The 20457-nt window shown below is 44.0% G+C and overlaps 1 protein-coding gene across 6 annotated transcripts in view; it reads left to right on the top strand.

The window, feature by feature from the left end:
- The window catches only part of birc6 (baculoviral IAP repeat containing 6), a 138795-nt gene that overhangs the window by 74947 nt on the left and 43391 nt on the right, over positions 1-20457 (top strand). For all 6 annotated transcript variants that reach the window (XM_084021581.1, XM_084021580.1, XM_084021584.1 and 3 more), the window contains exons 63-64: positions 1123-1287; positions 1541-1712. In XM_084021581.1, the coding sequence (XP_083877707.1) occupies positions 1123-1287; positions 1541-1712 (337 nt within the window). The remainder of the gene's footprint in view (positions 1-1122; positions 1288-1540; positions 1713-20457) is intronic.

The following is a 20457-nucleotide window of genomic DNA, read 5'->3' as shown; positions in this document are numbered from 1 at the left end:
CTCTAATAGTAATTTATTGACAAACATAGCAGATGTAATTTCACTGGACAATTATGCTGATTTTATAGCATCAATAAATATCTATATAAATAGAGGTTTTAGGATAATCAAAAGTATAACTTGTAACCTAAAATACACCTGTTGTCCGTGTACAAATGAACTTTGCAATTGAGAACATATAAGGAGGCTTCACATTGATCTTGATCTTGTTGGATTGAACTGCTTAGACATAGTCACCCTGTTAGAAGTCAGGTAGACACGGCTTTGTTTTCAGGGTTCACCAAGCAAAAATGTTAGGAAACACCACCGTAGGAGAGCCTACTGGGGCGTATCCCTAGAAATCTTGAAGATGATGAAATAGCTTTTATTTAAATCTGTTGAGAGGTGGGACAGACAGACAGACAGAGGAGACACAAACCCCAGCCGTCTGTGTTGTTTAGTTTCAAGAACAGACGGACCTCTGCTGGCTCAGTTGCAAGCCCTTTTGTGGAACCTGCATGAAAGTCTCTAGGTTCTGAACCAGACCTGCCGTGTTGTTTTGCTGTTGTGGAGCCATATCCAGTCTGCCGCTCGCTCTCTGCCCCCCCCCCCCCCCCCCCCCCCCCCCTCTATGTGTGGATTTATGGAGTTGTCAAAGCTGAGGATGGATCATGTGGCCGATGACTTGAATGTGAGCCAAAGACTTGTCACTGTGGCGGTGGCTGTCCTTGAGCCCCCTCCTCCATGTGCTGCAATCAGAGCACAGACTTGAGAACAGACAGCCGTAGTTTTAAATACAAGCCGTGCCCGTCCCAGAAAACTCTCGACTTAAATGACATTGCTGGTTTTCATCCATGTTGTAGGCTACTTGAATCCATTAGTCCATGTTACCATCAATAACAATCCCATGACTGCTTCATCAGCATGTCAGAGGACTTGAACCTTTATTTTGAAGGACAATGTGGATATTTTCGGCTCAATTTGCAAATGAATGTTAGTCATGAACAGAGAATATTTACCAATCTTTTCCACTCCAATAGTTGGCACCCACTTTGCTCATACACATAATCAGTAAATCTAAAGAATATTATGAGATAAAGAGATAAGAATTCCCAAACCCTCTTCCTAACCCTGTGTTGACAGCCGCAGATATCCAGTTGTCACGGTGCTGGGACCAGTGAAGAGCAGCAACTGTACTGGGCTAAAGGAACTGGTTTTGGCACTGGATCCACAGCCTCAGGCTGGGACGTGGAGCAGGCTCTCACCAAACAACGGCTAGAAGAGGAACACGTCACCTGTCTGCTGCAGGTAAGTCTACCCATCAGTCCCACATCTAGTTTAAAGAGATGACTTCACCAAGGACTGTCAGAGTTGTAAATATTATGATGCAGATTTTTTTTTTCTTTATTGTTTCCCGTTTATCTCGCCCTTCTCCTGCCTCTCTGGCAGGGCTTCCTCTCAGGCTTTGAGCATGTTGTACATGTGTCAGTCTAAACCGTGTGGACAGGTGGTTTCATTCTTAAGTGGTCTCACTGTATGTCTACATTGTTTTGCTCACCAGGTCTTGGCCAGTTACATCAACCCAGCAGGCTCCAGCAGCTGCCACGGTGCCGATGCCTCTTCAGCCGACAGCAGAGCCCACAACAGCTCAGCGCTGCCAGCGGTGCTGCAGGAGCTGCTGAGCCAGTCCTGCCTCATCCCGGCCATGTCCTCCTACCTACGCAACGACTCAGGTAGGCTCCCACCTCCTTTACTTCTCAAGGGCTTCACTTCAAGCAAGAGAACGTCAATTGATACCAGTATATATATTAGTGTCATTTTTATAGGTTGAAGTATATTTAGATAATTATCAGGATATTTTCATAAATTGTAATTATTTTAGCAGGAGTATGTGGGCAAGAAATTCTCATATGGTCCCTTGTAATTGAAAGTGAGACAGACAGTTATTTTCTTATGTTCTGTTTCAGTATTGGATTTTCCAGCTGTGGAATAACAAAAACAGCCTGTATAATTGAGTATTTAAGCGATTTATCAAGTGCACATTATAACCCCATGACTGTCATTTTTGGGTGTGTTGTTACTGGTTGGACTAATCAGCAATCTGAACCGTCTGGGTTTGAAAATATTGTGAAAACAATATTACTAAAGGAAAAGCTGTAATTTTATGGTCAAAACACACAGACGTATTGTGTTCACCACCTCATGTTATTGACTCATTCAATTATATGAATTGAGTCGTCTTTGGGGCTAACTGAGGAGACACTTAAAGCCTTGATGTCATCCTCATTGTCAATATTTATTAAACAATGTCTTTATTTGATTCAGATATGAAGCTTTCTATCCCTATGATGTGTTTTCTGGTGCACATGTAGGCTGGTTTCACAGGTTTACACAGCTTTCTGGCAACATTGATTGAGGATTTAGGCTGTTTTTTTTTTGGTTGGCTATGAAGTTGTCACCTTTGCTCTGAAATATAATGGTATGTAATGTAATGTATGGTTTATAGGGGTGTAACGGTACACAAAAATCTCGGTTCGGTACGTACCTCGGTTTTGAGGTCACGGTTCGGTTCATTTTCGGTACAGTAAGAAAACAAAATGCTAAATATAAATGTGCTAGTTGTTTATTACTTTTGTGCTTTTAACAGTAGGAACATGCACTGGAGCTAGAATGCTGCTCAAAAATATAAATATTTATTAAAAAAATTAGTATTTAAAATATTTATTTAAAAAATAAAAATAAATAAAAATAACAGACTGTTTCTTTAAAAAAAAATATTTTCTCCATCTGATGTGCAAAATTGAACAGTTGCAACACTAAACAGTTTCAAGTTGTTGCTCAGATTAAATAACATGAATAAGGCTCAGACTGTTTTTTTAAAAACAAATCTTTTCTCCATCTGATGTGCAAAATTGAACAGGGCAGGGAGAGGCTGTTTAAATGCGGTGGGGAGCTGTGTTTGCACTAACGTTACGCTCGTCTTTCTCCTCGTTGTAGCGATGTTCACGTGGGGGTGGTGCCGTTTCAAATGCGTCAACAGGTTTGACGTTTTGCCAGAAACATACCCGACCTCACATGAACAATGTCGGCAAACCGCTTTGGTTTTATCAACCTCCCTTTGTCCCTGTTTGTATCTCACCGGGAAGCCGAAGTGTTCCCAAACGGGAGACCTTAATGTCGCGGGAGGGTCCTCCAACTCTGGCTTGTTGCCAACGCTAGCGGCATTAGCCATGACGTCCGCTACTACTGCTGTTTATTGTGTGCGGCTGCAGCATGCTCCACACATGCGGTCCTCTACTTAATATGTCCGTATGGAAACTTGTTCGGTACGCCTCCGTTCCGAACCGAGCACCCCAACCGAAACGGTTCAATACAAATACATGTACCGTTACACCCCTAATGGTTTAGTAAAAAAAACAGGCCGAAAACACCTCATTCTCACTCTTATAGACTAACAAGGACACTAATAGCAGTGTCCTGGGCTAAAGTCCTGTGTTTCCCTACCCATAATGCAGAAGGTGGGTGTGTCAAAAAACAGACTCAAATGAGCATCTGTGTCAGATGCCAAGGAATACTAATTAGGCTGCATTATTGGGTGGGTTGGAAAAAAGAGCTTCAAGTTCAGTAAATGTACGCGAGGCCGGGTGGAACAAAGAAGCTGGAATGCTCCGGCTTGAAGTCCTGTTCATGAATAGCAGCAGCATGTTGGTGCACTATTTCATGGGGTCTCATTTCATTCATCCCATCAAATGATCTAACCCTGATATTCGTCTGTTGCTGGAATGTTCTTATTGTCGGCTCATGATTTGGATGACTCTGGTCTTTGATCTCTCTTTGGTCTTTGAGTTACTGAGTATAGTTGAAGATGATGTCTGTGTGTAAGTTTGCTTTATGTGTGTGTGTGTGTGTGTGTGTGTGTGTGTGTGTGTGTGTGTGTGTGTGTGTGTGTGTGTGTGTGTGTGTGTGTGTGTGTGTGTGTGTGTGTGTGTGTGTGTGTGTGTGTGTGCGCGTGTGTGTATGCGCACGTGTGTGTGTGTGTGCGGAGATGGTGGATTGTTGCTGATGAAACAGCAGATGGAGCTGCAGCATCTTAGACAGGCAGGTTGTACATGTCTCACTGTGAAATCATCCTGAAGTCCCAGTAGTATACATTTTATGAGTCCAGGCTTGTCAGAGACACCATGCAAACATAATTTAGTTTTTATGATCAAGAATGAAAACGCTAGTTCTAACACTTTGATTAGTATTTCTCATGCCATAGTCTTCTTGTAATTAATTTTCAGCAAACTCATCACAGTGCATTCAAATGATTTTTCAGGGTGATGTAAGAGCTCGTTTTCTTTAGTGCCGTATAATATGATACCGTTATGGTTAGGGTTGCACAGTATAACAGTACCAGTAAAGCATTATGATATGCTGCCGTTAAAGGAGTCCAATACCTCGTTGTATTAGTAGCGCTCCTTGAAGTCTGTTTAATAAGAGTTGATGTGTGACAGCGGGGCAGCAATGTGTGAGCAGCATGAAGTCTATTAGAATTTCCCCATCGCAGGATCAATGAAGTTTATCTTATCTTATGCTCAATAGCAAACTGAAAGTTCCATATTCTGTCATGAATTATTCCGTTCCCTTGCTATGGTGTTGTTTTATTTCCGGTATCGATACATTAATGCAGGTATCGTCTCAAAGTCACAGCTTTGGTCTGGTGACAACACAAGTTATGGTACACTCTGGGTTACATGCTGCATAGGTGTGAGTGGTGTGGTGCAGCTGTAGCCATCTTCTTTTGCACATGCTGAGGTAATTCCTTGTTCCTCAGTCAGTTAGAACTCTGGCTGAGCAATGAGCTTCCAGCAGAGCTCTCAGTGCACACAGGGCTTCAGCACTGTTCAGGTCAGGTCAGTCCATTGCTTATTTCCTGCCTTGCTTCCTTGGGGACTGGCTGGTTATTAGTGCTGGGCTGACCCTTTGTAGTCTGGTTGCAGTGGCGCTTAAAACCACTCTCTTCTCTTGTGCTGCACTTTATGAGGGTTTTCACATTTAATCCACAGAGTGAGCAAAGTAACAAACCACAGACAGTACTTCAGACCGTTCACAGGGGGAGTGCAGTATGGCAAATGCAATGTTTCAGTGTTTTCAAGCTCATAGGCATAGGCAGTTTCTTCCACTAACGCAAAGGAAACAAAAAATAAAATTAAAAATAACCTATCTGAAGCGTTCAACCACATCTCATATCATTAGCTCCATACACCAATGGAGGACAGTGACATGTGGTTGAAATCTTTTCAAACAACCTAGTAAGTGGACCTTAACTACTATATCCAATTTTCCAACTTTGTCAAATTACTATTTCCTTCACTTTTTCTCTCGCACGATTGCTTCTAGGGGTGGGAAAAAAAATCGATATTGCAATATATTGTTGTGCTCTCTGTCGCAATAAATAAATCGATACACTGACGGCAAATATCGATATATTGTGGGTCTACGGGTTTTTTTAGACTCCCGTCGGTGCGTCTAAGAGTTTACGGTTCTCCGGAGCGGATCCGCGGGGGCCGCCCGCTGCCCGGGGGTCGGTCTGAGCTCCAAGCGGGTTTCACACAGCCTTGAGGGCATGAGTGCCGACTTTTCGGCCGGGTTTGATTGCCTATTTACGGGCAGGATTCCGAGCGGCGCGCTAGAGTTTACGGTTCTCCGGACGGAGCAGAACTGCGGGTTTGCGGTGCGTAATTGTAAGCGTGGCCGTGTGCTGGCCGGTGCTGTTGTGAGCTTCAAGCGCTTTTCACACAGCATTGAGGGCATGCGGACCCACTTTTCGGCCGGGCTCGATTGCCTATTTACGGGCAGGATTCCGGGCGGCGCGTGTTTACCGTCCGCCGGAGGGTCCGCATGTGTGGATCTGCGGAGCCGTGTGGGCATGAGGCCCGACTTCCCAGGTACTGGATGGGTGAACATAACTCTGCACATAATTGGTTGCATACTGAAATGTGCCCAATATTTCATTTAATTCTGATGTTATTCTTATCTTGTTAGCTATTGTTAAACTAAAACGGGCCCAAGTTTACATAAAACAAGTTGCTACTAACTTTTCAGTATCAGAAAGCACTGTCCTGGTTTACATAAGACATGTTATTAATGTTCATGCACTTTAATGTGTCCAGCTGGACAGTGTTTATTCATTTGTACATTGTACGAAGTTTTGGAATTTATTTTTTATGCATATTTTTTTTTTTCAGTCACATATCGTGATATATCGTTGATGAAATTTCTTGCAATATATCGAATATCGCAGATATCGTGTATCGTGATATTATCGTTACCGTGGGCCAAATATCGTCACAGTATCGAATCGAGAGTTACCCGTATCGTCCCACCCCTAATTGCTTCCATGTACAACAGTAACCAGCTATGTAGATTTACAACAGTGGCGTAAACGGCACCATATGGAACATACTAGGGCTGCCCCCTAATAGTCGACCCAACGTTAGTCGACGAGAAGAGTCTCGGGACCAACCGGCGGCACCATTGTGGACAGATCGCAGAGCAGCATTCTTTTAATCAAAGGACCGGGCCAGTTCCTAACCAAAGCAGCTGCATCACCTGAGACTCTTTTTCAGAATAGAAATTGAGATCTCCTGTCTCTGGGAAATGAGGGAATGATGCATGACCATTCAAAATTACTACCGGGTTTCTAACCATACAAAGCTTAATGCAAATGGTTGAAGTATTCCGTTACCAGGCGGCTCACTTTGTACATGCGCTACTGCGCTTTGAAATGTATTATTTTAAAGGCTCATTACGTGCGTTGACTAATGTACTAGCAACTAGTCGACTAGCAAAATCTTTGGCTGGGGGCAGCCCTAGAACATACTGAAACAAGAGATATCCATGCCACCTTTAAGACTAACTCAACACTGAACTCACTGTCTTACAAATAGTAATTACATACATTTTTATACACAATCATTTCATTCTGGTTTTCTTTGCCACGGTAGTATTTTTACTTTTTCCAGAGAAGATCAAGCATGCAAAAAGATAACTTTTGAAACTGTAGTTTGAGGGAATGTAATATTGGATTGCATCATATTGTGATGTGCAAATTGCCTCCGTTGTTTTATGTCTGCGTTCATGAAACTACTGGAATTTTTCATGCTCCAGTTGGCCGAGCCATAAAATCTGTCATTTGAAGTTTCTTTCAGACAGTTGTTCAAAAAACCTGGAACATCCCCCTTACTTGTACCATAAACTTGAACATAAAATCCCTAATGCAGTCATTATCCAGGGAAGCAGACAGTCTATTCCCAGCAGTTTGAATTGAGTTTGATCAGCTCCCTTTTTGCATTGCGTTTGGATGGAACTGATTTCATGCCGTAAGAGATTTTAGCATCAGTGTTTCTACCATCCCATTACCATTGTGTGCTGTTGCTTATCAGCCCGGAGCCAGTCACAGCTGAATGTTTGCCACCTCTTTGTGCATAATGCTGCTGGGTGTTTCACTTTGCAGGAGTATCTCTGTGTGTGCATGCTGGCGTTTGCTAATGAGCCCCTGGTCTCATAATTAAATAACAGCTGATAAAAAGCATTGTGAGTGTTGTAATTGCTCCTCATTATCTGGTAAATGCCTCTGACACACACTTCTGTGTATGTGTGTGTGTATGTTTGTGCGTGCAATATGAAGTTTATAACCCATTGTTTGGTTATGTATCGCCACATGCTCTATTGAACCATAGCCTTAATGGTGACACGATTTCCTTTAAAAATCTAACAAATTTGCCACTTAATTCAATAACAAATGGCATAATCACGTGATAACCAGCCCATTGCATGTAGCTCATTCAAGTCATGGTGCATCCAGGCAAATGATAGGCTCTCAGACCACCGTCTGTACATGAGCTAGTTGCCCAGAAGCTCTGAACTGTCAATACATTTGAAGAAGAGCTTGGGCTGTTATGAAGAAGAGGCTTGACCCCACAGTCTGCCTGCTGCTCTCCAGGCAGAAGAGCTGCTGGTGGCCGAATACGTGATGTCTATGCTTTGGAAATACACAGCAAGAAGAAAGGATATAATTAGAGAAGGCCTTGTGTAACTGATGGAGCTGGTGTTTGGTTGAGTGTGTATGTGATCACCTGCGTTTGTTGCAGCATGCATGTCTGCTCAGAAAAGAGTAACAACATGTTATGTTGTATATTGTTTGTGGACTACAGTTTCAAAACCTCATGAAGCTGCGTTCACGGTCGTCAGAGCAGCAGAAACAGTTGCATTCAAGACTCGACACGGACACACAGATATCACTGCTGCAGTGTTTGTAATGTGAACTGCAAGGCTGGAGCAATCAACACATCTAGAACACACAGAATACGCCTGATCTACAAGCTAAAGATTTCACCATTTATCAGAGCCTGAGAGTTAAATCCCCCACAGCAGCCACAGCTAGCGCTAGCACAGAAGGCGTAGCCAGCATAAGCAGGCCTGCAGCCAGCATTAGCACAGCAGGTGTAGCTAGCATTAGCATGCCTGCAGCTAGCATTAGCACAGCAGGTGTAGCTAGTGTTAGCACAGCAGGCGTAGCCAGTATTAGCATAGCAGGCGTAGCTAGCTAGCAAAGCAGGCGTAGCTATCATTAGCATGCCTGCAGCCAGCATTAGCACAGCAGGTGTAGCTAGCATTAGCACAGCAGGTGTAGCCAGCATTAGCATAGCAGGCGTAGCCACCATTAGCACAGCAGGTGCAGCCAGCATTAGCGCAGCAGGTGTAGCTAGCATTAGCACAGCAGGTGTAGCTGGCGTAAGCACAGCAGGCGTAGCTAGCATTAGCACAGCAGGCGTAGCCAGCATTAGCGCAGCAGGTGTAGCTAGCATTAGCACAGCAGGCGTAGCCAGCATTAGCGGAGCAGGTGTAGCTAGCATTAGCACAACAGGTGTAGCTGGCGTTAGCACAGCAGGCGTAGCTAGCGTTTGCAGAGCAGACGTAGCTAGTGTTAGCACAGCAGCCGTAGCTAGTGTTGCAGGAAGGGAATCACGTTCGTATCATCAACACTGGTGTTGCCGTGGTTGCAGAGACGTCCGAGTCCAGAGATTGATGGATTTTATATTGTGTGGTGTTTAACAAAATAATGGTTGAGGTTGAGAATCTTAGCTTATCTGCGATCAAGCACATTGACTAGTACTACACACAGTCAGATATACTAGCCACCATGCTGCTCTCTCTCTATTGTGTAGTAATCGTACATGGAACTCAGCCTCTGTATTGAACACTTCCTTTCATGATTCAAGCTGCTACTGAAGGATCTGTCCATGCCTGTGGGGTAAACGTTTCATTGTGGGAGAAATATGCCAACATGTAATCTCTTGAAGCCACATTATAAGAACTGTAATCCACAATCAATGGATGAGATGTTATACATATGCTCTAAAATTCTTTAAAGGTATCACTGGGTACCCATGTAAACTTAATATGGAGAGTAACTCAAACTACAGTCTATTTAATGCTCCACTAATCAATGAATCAGATGCTTACATGTACTGTGGGAGGCTACCCTACGTGAAATACCCACAGCAAGTTCTCAGCAACGCAACAGCTCTGTAGTGATTTTCAGGCTCGCTCAGCTCATTGATTGGTTTTAGGGCACAGAGACGGTTCCATTCACTCTCAACGTTCTCACCGCTTATTTCCAGCAGCAGCAGGGCACTATTTTCTCTACACTGTGTACCATCTGTTCAGCAGCAGGCTGTTAAAGTTAGTGACTAACTGGTGAACACAGTGGAGCATTTTGCAGCTAAAGAGTCAGATATTTGTTCTTCAGGAGTTGGTGGTGACCAACAAAGAGTTACAAGAGAGTGAACATTTGATTTGCATTAATCAGGTGCACACAAACACCACTCCAAATGAATGCTTATTTTGCTCTGTACAAATTTGTATCTGCTTGTTATTGAGATCTTTTGACCCCTGGTGGCCAGAAAAAAATGAATCATGCAGCTTTAATGATTTATAATAATAGAATAGAATAAATTGAATTAGTAATGATGAATTGTGTCATAAACCTCTTTTAAAAGGAATTGCGCTACGAATATATTTAAACCAAGCATCATTAGCCATATTCTACAGTGTCCATTTAAGCACTGGGATCATTAAAGAGCCACCCATTCCTCTTCATTCCACTCTTCATTCTTGCTCGTGTACCTTAACACTCCCCCTTCGAATCTGTGGAGATCAGGACTAAAGCCACCTGCTCTTCTTTACTCACCTTTATATCCAGTTAACTCCACTAAGGCTGTTATCATACAGACTGCTTTTCTTCCTTATGATCACATGTGTAGTTTAGTGGAGGAGCGATCACCGTGCCAAAATATACTTAGTTATTATTAATACTGATAAAACAATAATGATAATACTCGTAAAATCAAATTATCAATCAAAAAATTATCAATCAAAAAATCAATCATTACTAGGGCTGTAACGATACACGTATCGAAGCTGAAATCGCGACACTCAGATCCACGAACCTGTCTCGCGCCACGAGAAGGCAGAATCGCGACACAACTTCTGGTCCAGATCAGCACTATGAGCTGTAAGTAACACCACATTAACACCGCAGCGGTCGTTCGCCAATTCTCCGCCGTTGTTCGTTCACACGGAGCGAAGCACCGCTGGAGTAAAGACAAACCGCTGTGTAATTCACAGAAAGCAGCGCAAAGAGACGTCCCGGTACACGTCATGATGATGACGTGTGTGCGTTTTCAAGGGGGTTCCCTGGAGTCTCCCTGTCACTCAAAACCCGACGGAGGCTAAAGTTCACTGAAGTCTCGGTCCGGAGGGCTGACCGTCGCGGAGATTTTTTTTCATCATAAACACTCGGTGAGTTAAAGTTTTTTTTGCCGGTGACAGACGCTGTTTATCGGGCAGAAATGTGAGGAGGAGTCGGTAGGACGGGCGGGAGGAAGGACGCTTCTCCACGTACAGCTGCGGTATTTGTTTCCCCGTTGCCAAAGACCGTTACAGTTACTACGTTACCTTAGTTTGGTTCTGCAACGTTGCTTTGTGGGACATTTCTCTGTAGTAAGTTGAGTGAGGGACCTGTGCAGTTAACAGACCATCAGATAGACACGCCCTCCACGCCAAATCTGCATCTTACATAAATCAAATGTTTAATTTAAAAAAATCAATAATATCGAAATTTGTATCGAACCGTGGGTAAAAAATCGTGATACAAACCGAATCGTGAGTTTGGTGTATCGTTACAGCCCTAATCATTACATTTTTTCATTTATTTTTGTTGTCACAAGACACATTTATTTAAATAGTATTTCAAAAGGGGTTAGGAAAGACTTTCTATAAGCGTTTTTACACCAGAGTCCACGGTAATGGAGAGCCCTCGATATGTTGGATTGCACCCTTTATAAAGAACTTTGATCGTAACCCGGTCTCCTTTTACAAAAGCATCCCGGCTTCAAGACTTCTGCTTCTGTTCCGGCTTCCCGGCTCAGAGGCCGAACGGTTCTTGGTACCTTTTACAATAATGACAGTGCAGGAAAAAAAGCAGCGATATTCCAGCAATGAAAAGGCAGTACAAAGCGGCAACTGCCGACTACACATTAGAGCTCAAACTGGTTTAAAAGAAAAACATCTGAATTTCAATCGGACAATTAATGTATGAGAAATGTATCCTGTAGCTGATGTTGTGACGGCCCATGTGACGACGTCCGGCTCTCCTAATGTTTTTGCCATGGCTCTGGAAGTAGAGGTGTACATTGGTGTAAGTGGGTTCATATCGATCAGGTGAGCGAAAAGCTTTCTGAAATTGTTCCATTAGTCTCAGCACCTCTCAAGCAGCAGACAGAGCTGCTAAAATTCAGGAAGCAGAGCTGTTTGCACACCCAAGAAGGTTGACGGTTAGCAGCACTCTGGCCAGTAATCAACACTGGTCCAGGTGTGGGAGGATCAAACACTTGGGCTCCCTGGATGGGATTAAAATCCAATGCAACATCAAAATCACAACCTCCCCTAGAGAAATAAATCCCCTCCAAATGGAGGCTCATTTCTCCCAACACCTTTTATTTGCCCCTTACTCTTACCTTGCTCACCAGCACGCAGGCCTTTATTTGCAGCTGCTCGTTCTCCCACTGCTCCAGAGCTCCTCGGCCCATCAGTGTAGCGCGTTGCTCCACATTAATCATCTGTGTCTTGGCAAAGCCTTTTGGGATGCATTACAGTTTCCCACCGTCGCCTGGCACTCCATCACATGAAGCTCAGCCATTAGTGAGGGGTAATACCTTTGAATGTCACCACAATACTAATTGCACTTAATTGAAGAAAGAATTTCTTGCACGTTTTGTTTTGCTTCATGGTTCCCAGATTTGATGTGGATTTAAAATGTCTGTGTTCTTGTTAGCATTGCATCCCTTATGTTCTACACAGACACGATTTAAAGTTGATCTCAGTTGCAGCGGGCGATGCCACTTAAGCTATTTTGGGCCATCATTCTTGTTGAGTGGGTGTGCTCATGATGTCAGAGGCTAATCTGAACACGACTGGCCTGTTGGATGGGTGGTTGGTAATGATTCATCACTCCGGATCCAATAAAGACCATGTGGGACAAGGCAATCCCTGCATTGCTGGGATTGCCTTGTGAATGTTTCCCTAGCATTGAGTAAGCGTGTGTCTGTGTGAAATGTGGGATTTCATTAGTATAGGCTCCAGATTGTTTTGGTTCAATTGTTTTCATTTGTAGTTTTCCCAGCCTAGCTCTTCTGTCACTAAGAAAAGAGACACATGTGCTTGACCTCATGCACAGAAAAGAAGTTCTATACAAACGAAGACGCATACTGTATCAAAACACTTGGAAACTGGTCAGATTTTCAGTAGTTACTGCGTTGCCTTGGACGCAGAGAAAACAAGAGAAACATTCACCTGCAAGCAACATCAGAAACGTTTCAACGTGTTTCCTCTATAGTCATGCACCGCTGCTATGGATTCACACAATCATGAATATGATCCGTTGTCATGTTTCACACTCAGAGGTGAGCAGAGGACAGACGGGTGACGTGAAGGGATCAACACATTCACTGCTTTTACCTGAAGTAGACCAGAGAATTCACATAAAACAGATGGGAAGTTTACAGGAAGTGATGTCATGTCGCCCCGCTGCATTTCATGTGGAGTGGGCACGGCACCAGACTCCATTTAGAAATAGCCTTTTCTATGCTAGATCGCTTGTCAGCAAACGGTCATCAACCAGCTTTAACAGTGACGTATTTTCTTTTTTAATGTGTGGTGGATTTAATTTATGCTGATGTGAAGAGATGTTCATGAGGATTTAGGAAGAGATGATATTACATATTTGGAAAGTAAACTGCTTAATATTTAAAGAAAGTGTAAAGTGTTACATGTGAGAAGAGAGTTTGGTGGGGTGGTAGAAAGAGTGTTGAATTAATTTCTTTACATGTTGCCAACATGTTGTTAAACTCCGAACTAATACCTCGTATCAATGACAATGACAGACTGTTTACATTGTAAACAATTTACTTATAGTTGATAAATTAGCTGTAGTCATGTAGACCCCTAGTTGGTCTACTAATTAGGCTAGGAGATTTTCATTCAAAGCATTGGGGGGAAAAAGTAGCATTGTGGTATTAAAAACTTTGAAACTATACTCAGTCCTACCAATTATAAAAATAAATGTTTTTTATGAGATAACAAACATGCAACCGTAAAGATGCCCTTTGATTCCCAGTTGGTTTTTGAGAAACCAAAGTATTTATATCCCAGTCACATGAAAGCTCTTAGTTAAATAACCCCTGTGATTATTCTCACACACTCTCTCTCTCTCTCTCTCTCTCTCTCTCACACACACACACACTGCTGGGTTCCTCACAGATAAGGCTTGAGGCTAACTTTATTGATATGCTCCGATGTTTATTGTTCAAATGTCCCCTATTGCACAATACATCTGGACTTAATGCAAATAGTTATAAAAAGGCTTTTTGACAGAGGAAAAGGATTGTTGATGCTACTCTGAAATCAACATGAACAAACAAATCAACCCCTTCCCACTCACCAACTTTAAAATGTGGACAGAGATACAGGGAAAGAAAGAAGATAGGCCCAGTTCCATTTAACATGTAAATCAGCTACATGGTTTAATGAGAAGGTGATCTTTCATTTCTGGTTGATGGAACAGACCTGCTTTCTATATATATATATATATATATATATATATATATATAAATATTCCCCTTTTCATTTTTCAAGCCAGTAACATTTTTAGAAGTTGATCCTCAGCATGATGTTAAAGTTCTTGCATGTGTTTTTCCTCAGTGTAATGTGTTTACTGTTGGTGGTTATTATTTGTGGGCTGAGACGGCGAGTGATTCAGGAGATGACAGCGCAGCAGAACTCAGCCAGTGGGCTTTCTGGGGAAGGGGCCCTGAAGACTGATGGGATACGGTGGCCGGCGGTGTCTCCAGAGAAACTTACAACCATTGTTCTTGGTTCTCTCTCTGCTTTTAGACATGTTGCTCACTAGCATCAGCGCTGTCTTGTTCGGCTCATGAGTCCAGCAGTGAAGTCATGAGATCAAGTGGACGTTTGTATTTCCTATCAGGCCACAGGGGGGTCAGTCATGGCTGGGGCTCGCTGGTGTCCATCTGGCTCTGCTTAGCCCCGCTCCTCCCATGTCTTCCAGCCCGCTGTTATCTCCCTGGCTCATGGCTGTGGCTTGGTAATATGGCTTCTTGCTCTCCAGGCTTATCCAGTCTGCCCACTTTCCTCCTCCTCTCTCCGGGGGAGACGTTCATGTCAAACGTTTCACTTTCCTTGCCGACTGCTCACCCCTCCCTTCTTGTTAAAGTTTTGTTGTTGTTTATTGAATGGTAGGTTTTTTTAAGTCCTCTATCTTTTGCTTCAGCACTTCACAGTGTGGTGTAGACGTAAACAAAAACAATTACAAAGAGGTTAAGGAACGTGCCAATGATGCCCAACATGGCCAAGATGGACTCCTCCTGCTCCTCCTTGACCTCCAGTGCCTGCACATCCTCGAGGGTGATGACTGTGGTGCCCATGATCCTGATGCTCACCTAGCCTGGCAAGGGGACACTTATCTGGAATAGAAGGGAAGTATGGAGACAGGGTCAAAAGTTGTAGCACATGCAAAGAAAGCAACAACAGAACTTGGTCTGAATTAGCTTGCTGCTTTCAAGGCTTAGCATTGCTTCTTTAGTCCTCCTCCTTCTGCTAATCTACCATTGTTTGCACAAACACCAGTCCCAAACAGCTCTGGGTTGAGGCAGCCCTGCCAACATAATCCTCCCAGCAGGACAAAGCAATCGTTAATCGAACAAAACAATGGCCATGCAGGGCGAAGAGGAGATTAGTTGTGAACATCGGTGTTTATGACCTGCCACAGCTTGAAGCCGAGCTCTCTGACAACAACGACCTCATGCTCAGCCTCATCCTTGGATTATCTGCAATGAAACTGTGAAATTGCCACCAGTAACGCCCAATGCCGTTTCCCATGTCAAAATAAGCATGATTTAATGCTGCCATTTAAAGCCCCCTCGCCCCCGCCCACGTCTTTTCACATGCCGTTAATGATTAAGCACCCCCAGGTCCTTGTAAGTTGTTATTATTGGGAGTATAATCCCACCATCCCTACAGAGGAGTCTTGAAAGGTGAGGGCAAGGAGCTGGAGACGGTGGCGTCGCCGAGAGAAATGTGTGAAAGAAAAGGTAAACAGCATCATTCTTGGCTCATAGGTGAACAGAACTACAAACGCTGCTTTCAACTCTCATGTCAACATGCAGCATAAAGTGTGTCACTAAAGCCATTCAAGGGATAAGGAAATGACAGACAAATAAAAAAACAAGTGTATAGAGGAAAGGTGGCTTACCCTAAGGCGTCTAAGGTGTAAGACAACATCATCCAGCATTCTGCTTGGATCCTTACTGGAGAACCGTGGCTTGAAAGGCATGCTACATGTGGAGAGACGGGGGAGACTGTCTCTGGAGCCACAGTCCCAGAGCCTGCCAGCGACGGACAAAGTGACGGGGAGGGATAGAAGGTAGTAGTGGCGTGATGACTTTGCCGTGCTCAGCAGCGCTTCCAGTGAAAACCTTCTCGTGTCACTTCTCCTCAGCAACCCCCCCACCCCCCAACTTCCCTCTTAATTAAGTTCCCCCTCACAATATCTTTGCGGTCTGTTTTTTTTTTTTTTTTTGATCGGCTGCTAAAACGCTAGCAGCCTGGTTTGTGGGGGCGAGGAGATACCCTCTCCCCGTTTGCCCCCTCCCGTCTCCCCACCGTTCCTCTCATCCTCTGTCTGCTCTCCCTCTCTTGAGTTCCCCGTCACAGCTTTGCCTCAACTCCTCCACACGCCTCCTCCACCTCCTTCCCCAGCTTATCAGTAAGTCTACACACCCCCTCGGTCTGTGGCGTCCCTTTCCGTTGCTCCTGACTCCTCTGGGGAAACAGTGCAATTAATGCCTTTCAAAAACGCCTCCTCCCCATCACTGAAGCGCCCGTTCCAACCATGCCAACGCTGTGCATGTAGGATCAGCTGATGGTCTCGGTGACACCCAGCCTCTGCTGAGCTAGGTAGGAATGGGCACGTCCCTGAATTAGAGGAGTCTGGCAGGTGATATTCCAGAAGAGGAGGAAAGGCGGTAAAATCCCACGGAGCAGTCGTCTGTAGAGAGGCAGAGGCAGCCGGAGCGCCAGACAGTCGCTATGGCAATATGGAAGTGCATCTACTGCCAGTGACAGCAGTGTTACGGTAGGTCTCCAGCACCAGTTAGTCTCCGTGGGAGGAATGTGCATTGCATAACCAAGCAGAATGATGGCGAGAGAGGGAGGACGGATTCTGATGGCTGTGGCAATGAAGGAGAAGGAGCATGAGAATGAGAATGGGAGGGAGGAGAAGGGAGGGGGAAAGGACATTGCTCACGCTTACTGTTGTCTCCTCCTCTCCCACTGCTGTGGGGGCTGGTGGAGCGCACACACATGCTGCTACCACCTCAGCAACACAAAAACAACCAGAGGGAAAAAGCCAAAAGAAAGGAGGCGAAATCAGCCCTCACTCTGCTCTGAGTTCAGTCGAGCCCATCATCAGCTGCTGTTATTCTGGAAGACCTGTGGAGAGGGGAGGGGGAGGATGGGGGGGGGGGGGGGGCAACAATAGGCGGCAGGAAAATAAAGGATGGTTGAGGTTTGGTGGAAGACAAAGAGAGAGGCAGTGGAAAGATGTGGGGGTCTGTGTGCGCAGTTAGATATGTATCTCCATAGAGTGGCTTCTGAAGCAGACCTGCTGGTTTGTCTCTGCACTTCTTTTGCCTTTAGTCTCCACAAACACACTTCCCCGTTTATTTCCTAATCATACAACCTTCTGCTTCTCTGCTTTGTGAAAGCTACCGCTATCTACGTCACCACCGAGTATACGTACTTACTTCTACCTGCTCCATGCTGAAAATGAAATGAAATGAGCCTCCATGTCGTACCGGGTTATTTCATAGTTTCAATTTTGATGTTATTGTTATGAATGATGATGATCTTTTTTGTCTTGTTCATTTCTTTAAAAGGGGACTGGTTCATTGTGTGCTTGATTCCTAAAAACCCCACAGCCGTTATTTTTAGTAGAGACTGGCCGTCATTTTCTTTAAGACGTGGATAGGACAGGGAGGAATAAGACGGCCCGTTCCTTCCCCATGTCTCCCCCTGTCTGTACTGGGACACAGGTCTGTGCAGCTGGACTCTTAAAAGTATGTCATCAGGCTTCTGATCCAGTCAGCTCATCTCTCCGAGCATGACTCACTCCTCCTGTCTTGCTCCCTCACATCATCCTGTTTTAGTTCTGTTCAGGTGGACATCAGATGTTCTCCATCAGCCAAAAGCTGCCTGCTGGCAGGTATCACAACTATTGTTTGGATGTTGACTTCATAAGAGCTTAATAAACAGACCTTAAAATTCCTACTGACTTAAGCGGGGTTAAGAATGAATTAACTGAGCCAGCGAAACCATCTGTTCATGCTTGATTTGCTTTAATACCCTTTATGTCTTAATCTCCATTAGTGTTGCAAGGTACACAGATACCAGATAAGTGTGGTGATACCCTGCTATCAAACTCGGTAGGATGCTCTGTTGTATTAGCAGCGGTACTTTAAGTGTGACAGTGTTTTAATCAGAGTTGATGTGTGAGCAGCTCTGCTGGAGGACTGAATGGATCCACAGGTTTTAGCATTGCAGCAGTCAGAACATCAAGTCCAGGTCCAGGATTTAGTGAGCAGAACTAACTAGAAGGATGGAGGCAACAAATGAAAGTGAAAATAATAAGTGGGTGTTGTACCATGAAGGTGAAGGTGCAATGCTTCCTTCAAGCATGAGGAAATTTAAGACCTTCAGATTGGATCAGAAAAGGTGAAGAAAACCAAAGTTGATGGGGTTAATTTTTCTATTATCGAGATAATCGTGAATTGAAAGAGTGGCCAAGCTCAGGATCATGATAGATCCATTTCCTTTAGTTTTGATTTATGATTGCCTTATTTAAGATTGTTTGTTATTCACTGAGAAGAAAGTTAACTTTAAAATCCTTTCTGTGATGCAGTAAAACATGTTTTATTATATCGTTTTCATGATTATCAGGATAATATCATGAATCCCAATTATATAAGCCAGTATATTCGGTATATAAAATGAACATTTTGTCCCATGCCTAACCATAGGACCTGGACCATTATTTTCCTGATGGTTTTGGAGCGGCCATGTAAGAGATGGTCTGTGCTTGTGGCTCGGGAATCAACCATGAATAGATCAGAAATGGATTGGATGACCTTGAGCTGGTACCATCAGTTAAACATCGGTTGGCACCGTTCATCTGACTCCGTCAGCTTAACACCTTCAGGCCTACCTCTGCCTTTCAATATCAGCCGGCAGATCAATAGTTCAATGTTCAGTGTTGTCGTTACCTTGACCTCGGGGTCATGGAGCGATGCAGCTGAATTGTAGGAGGTCAGACAATGATGTTGCAATGATCATCTTTCCCCCGCACTCCCATCCTCACTACTCCATCATCTTTCAGTACGTGCTCGTTGAGGGTGGAGACCAGGTGAAGAAGTGATGAGCCTTCAGCAGCTGGATGTTTGATAAATCTCCTCCTGGCTGCATTTACACCCCACCCCCGCTGCCATTTGGACTGAACGCTCATGTTAAGCTGCTCACCTGTTGATGTGTACACTCTGATCACACACACTGTTCTTGGTGTATCAGTAACAGCACTACAGCTTCAGCAGGGAGACAGAGAGGCTTCCAGGACAAAATGATAATAAATTCAGATGAAGTTCTGTAGAAGTTGATGAGGGAAAGCTGCTAAAAGCAGGAAGACCCCACAGTAGGTGTAGAAAGCTCTGGTTGAGTTGAAGTGGTGTTTGTGAAGTGAGCGTTACCGAGGAACACAGTAAAATAAGACTTCAACACGGCTCTTTGGTGGATTATGTGTTGGATGAGTTACAGGAGACGCATGGAGAGATTAAAACAAGATGCTGAGTCTCATTTTATCAGAACATTTGGTCAGTAATTAGAGCCACATTGTAATTTTGCTTGTTTATTGAATAGAGTTCTGCTGATCCAGACACTCAGAGCGACCGGTCGGTGTCCTGCTTTAATATTTGAACTTCCTTTGTTGCCTCCATCCTTCTAGTTAGCTCTGCTCACTAAATCCTGGACCTGGACTTGATGTTCAAACTGTCCTCTTGTGGATCCATTCAGTCCTCCAGCAGAGCTGCTCACACATCAACTCTGATTAAAACACGTCACACTTAAAGTACCGCTGCTAATACAACATATCGTCCTGTTTTTAAGGGCAGTGTATTACCATACATATCTAGTGTGTACCGTGCACCACTATCTGCTGAATCACTAGTGTTTTCACCATGAGAGTCCAACCAACAAATTGCCGATATTCTCTGCTAGTCTGCAAAGCTGAGTAACGCCTCCAATATGGGCAACGAGTTGACAGCCCAACTTTTCCAACTAAATTATGATTCCCAGTAAAGTAAGAATTCTTTCTCCTCATCTTAAAGAGAAATCTGCTTCTACTCAACTCAAATGTTATGGTTGATGGTTAAAATAGAAATGTTTCTCATCAAAACACGAGAACCCAGAGCCTTTCACAGAAACATTTTCTGCAGATGATAATTAAAACCTCAAATGACAGGAGTCTGGTTTTTCTGGGTCACAGTTACTACTTTCAAAAAGAAGTGAGCCAGATTTTTCTGCTTATCCTTACCCAGTTAAGATGTCCACACAGAATATGTCAACTCCAAACTAAATTACACGAGTAGCTTGGTTTATAGAGGGATTCTTTGTGCTCCAAAATGCAGCAAATGCACTGTTCCTTCGGTCCTTTGAAATGACACAGAGCTTCAGGCCACTTTTTTCTGGTTGTTCCACATAGTCTGGCTTTGATGCGCATTATCTCCAGCGTCCACTGAGGCAGGCTGT

This window comes from Eutrigla gurnardus (genome assembly GCF_963514095.1).
Source record: "Eutrigla gurnardus genome assembly, chromosome: 11".
Lineage (NCBI taxonomy): Eukaryota > Metazoa > Chordata > Actinopteri > Perciformes > Triglidae > Eutrigla > Eutrigla gurnardus.
The sequence above is the reverse complement of the archived record's forward strand: the minus strand, read 5'-3'. Positions and strand labels throughout refer to the sequence as shown.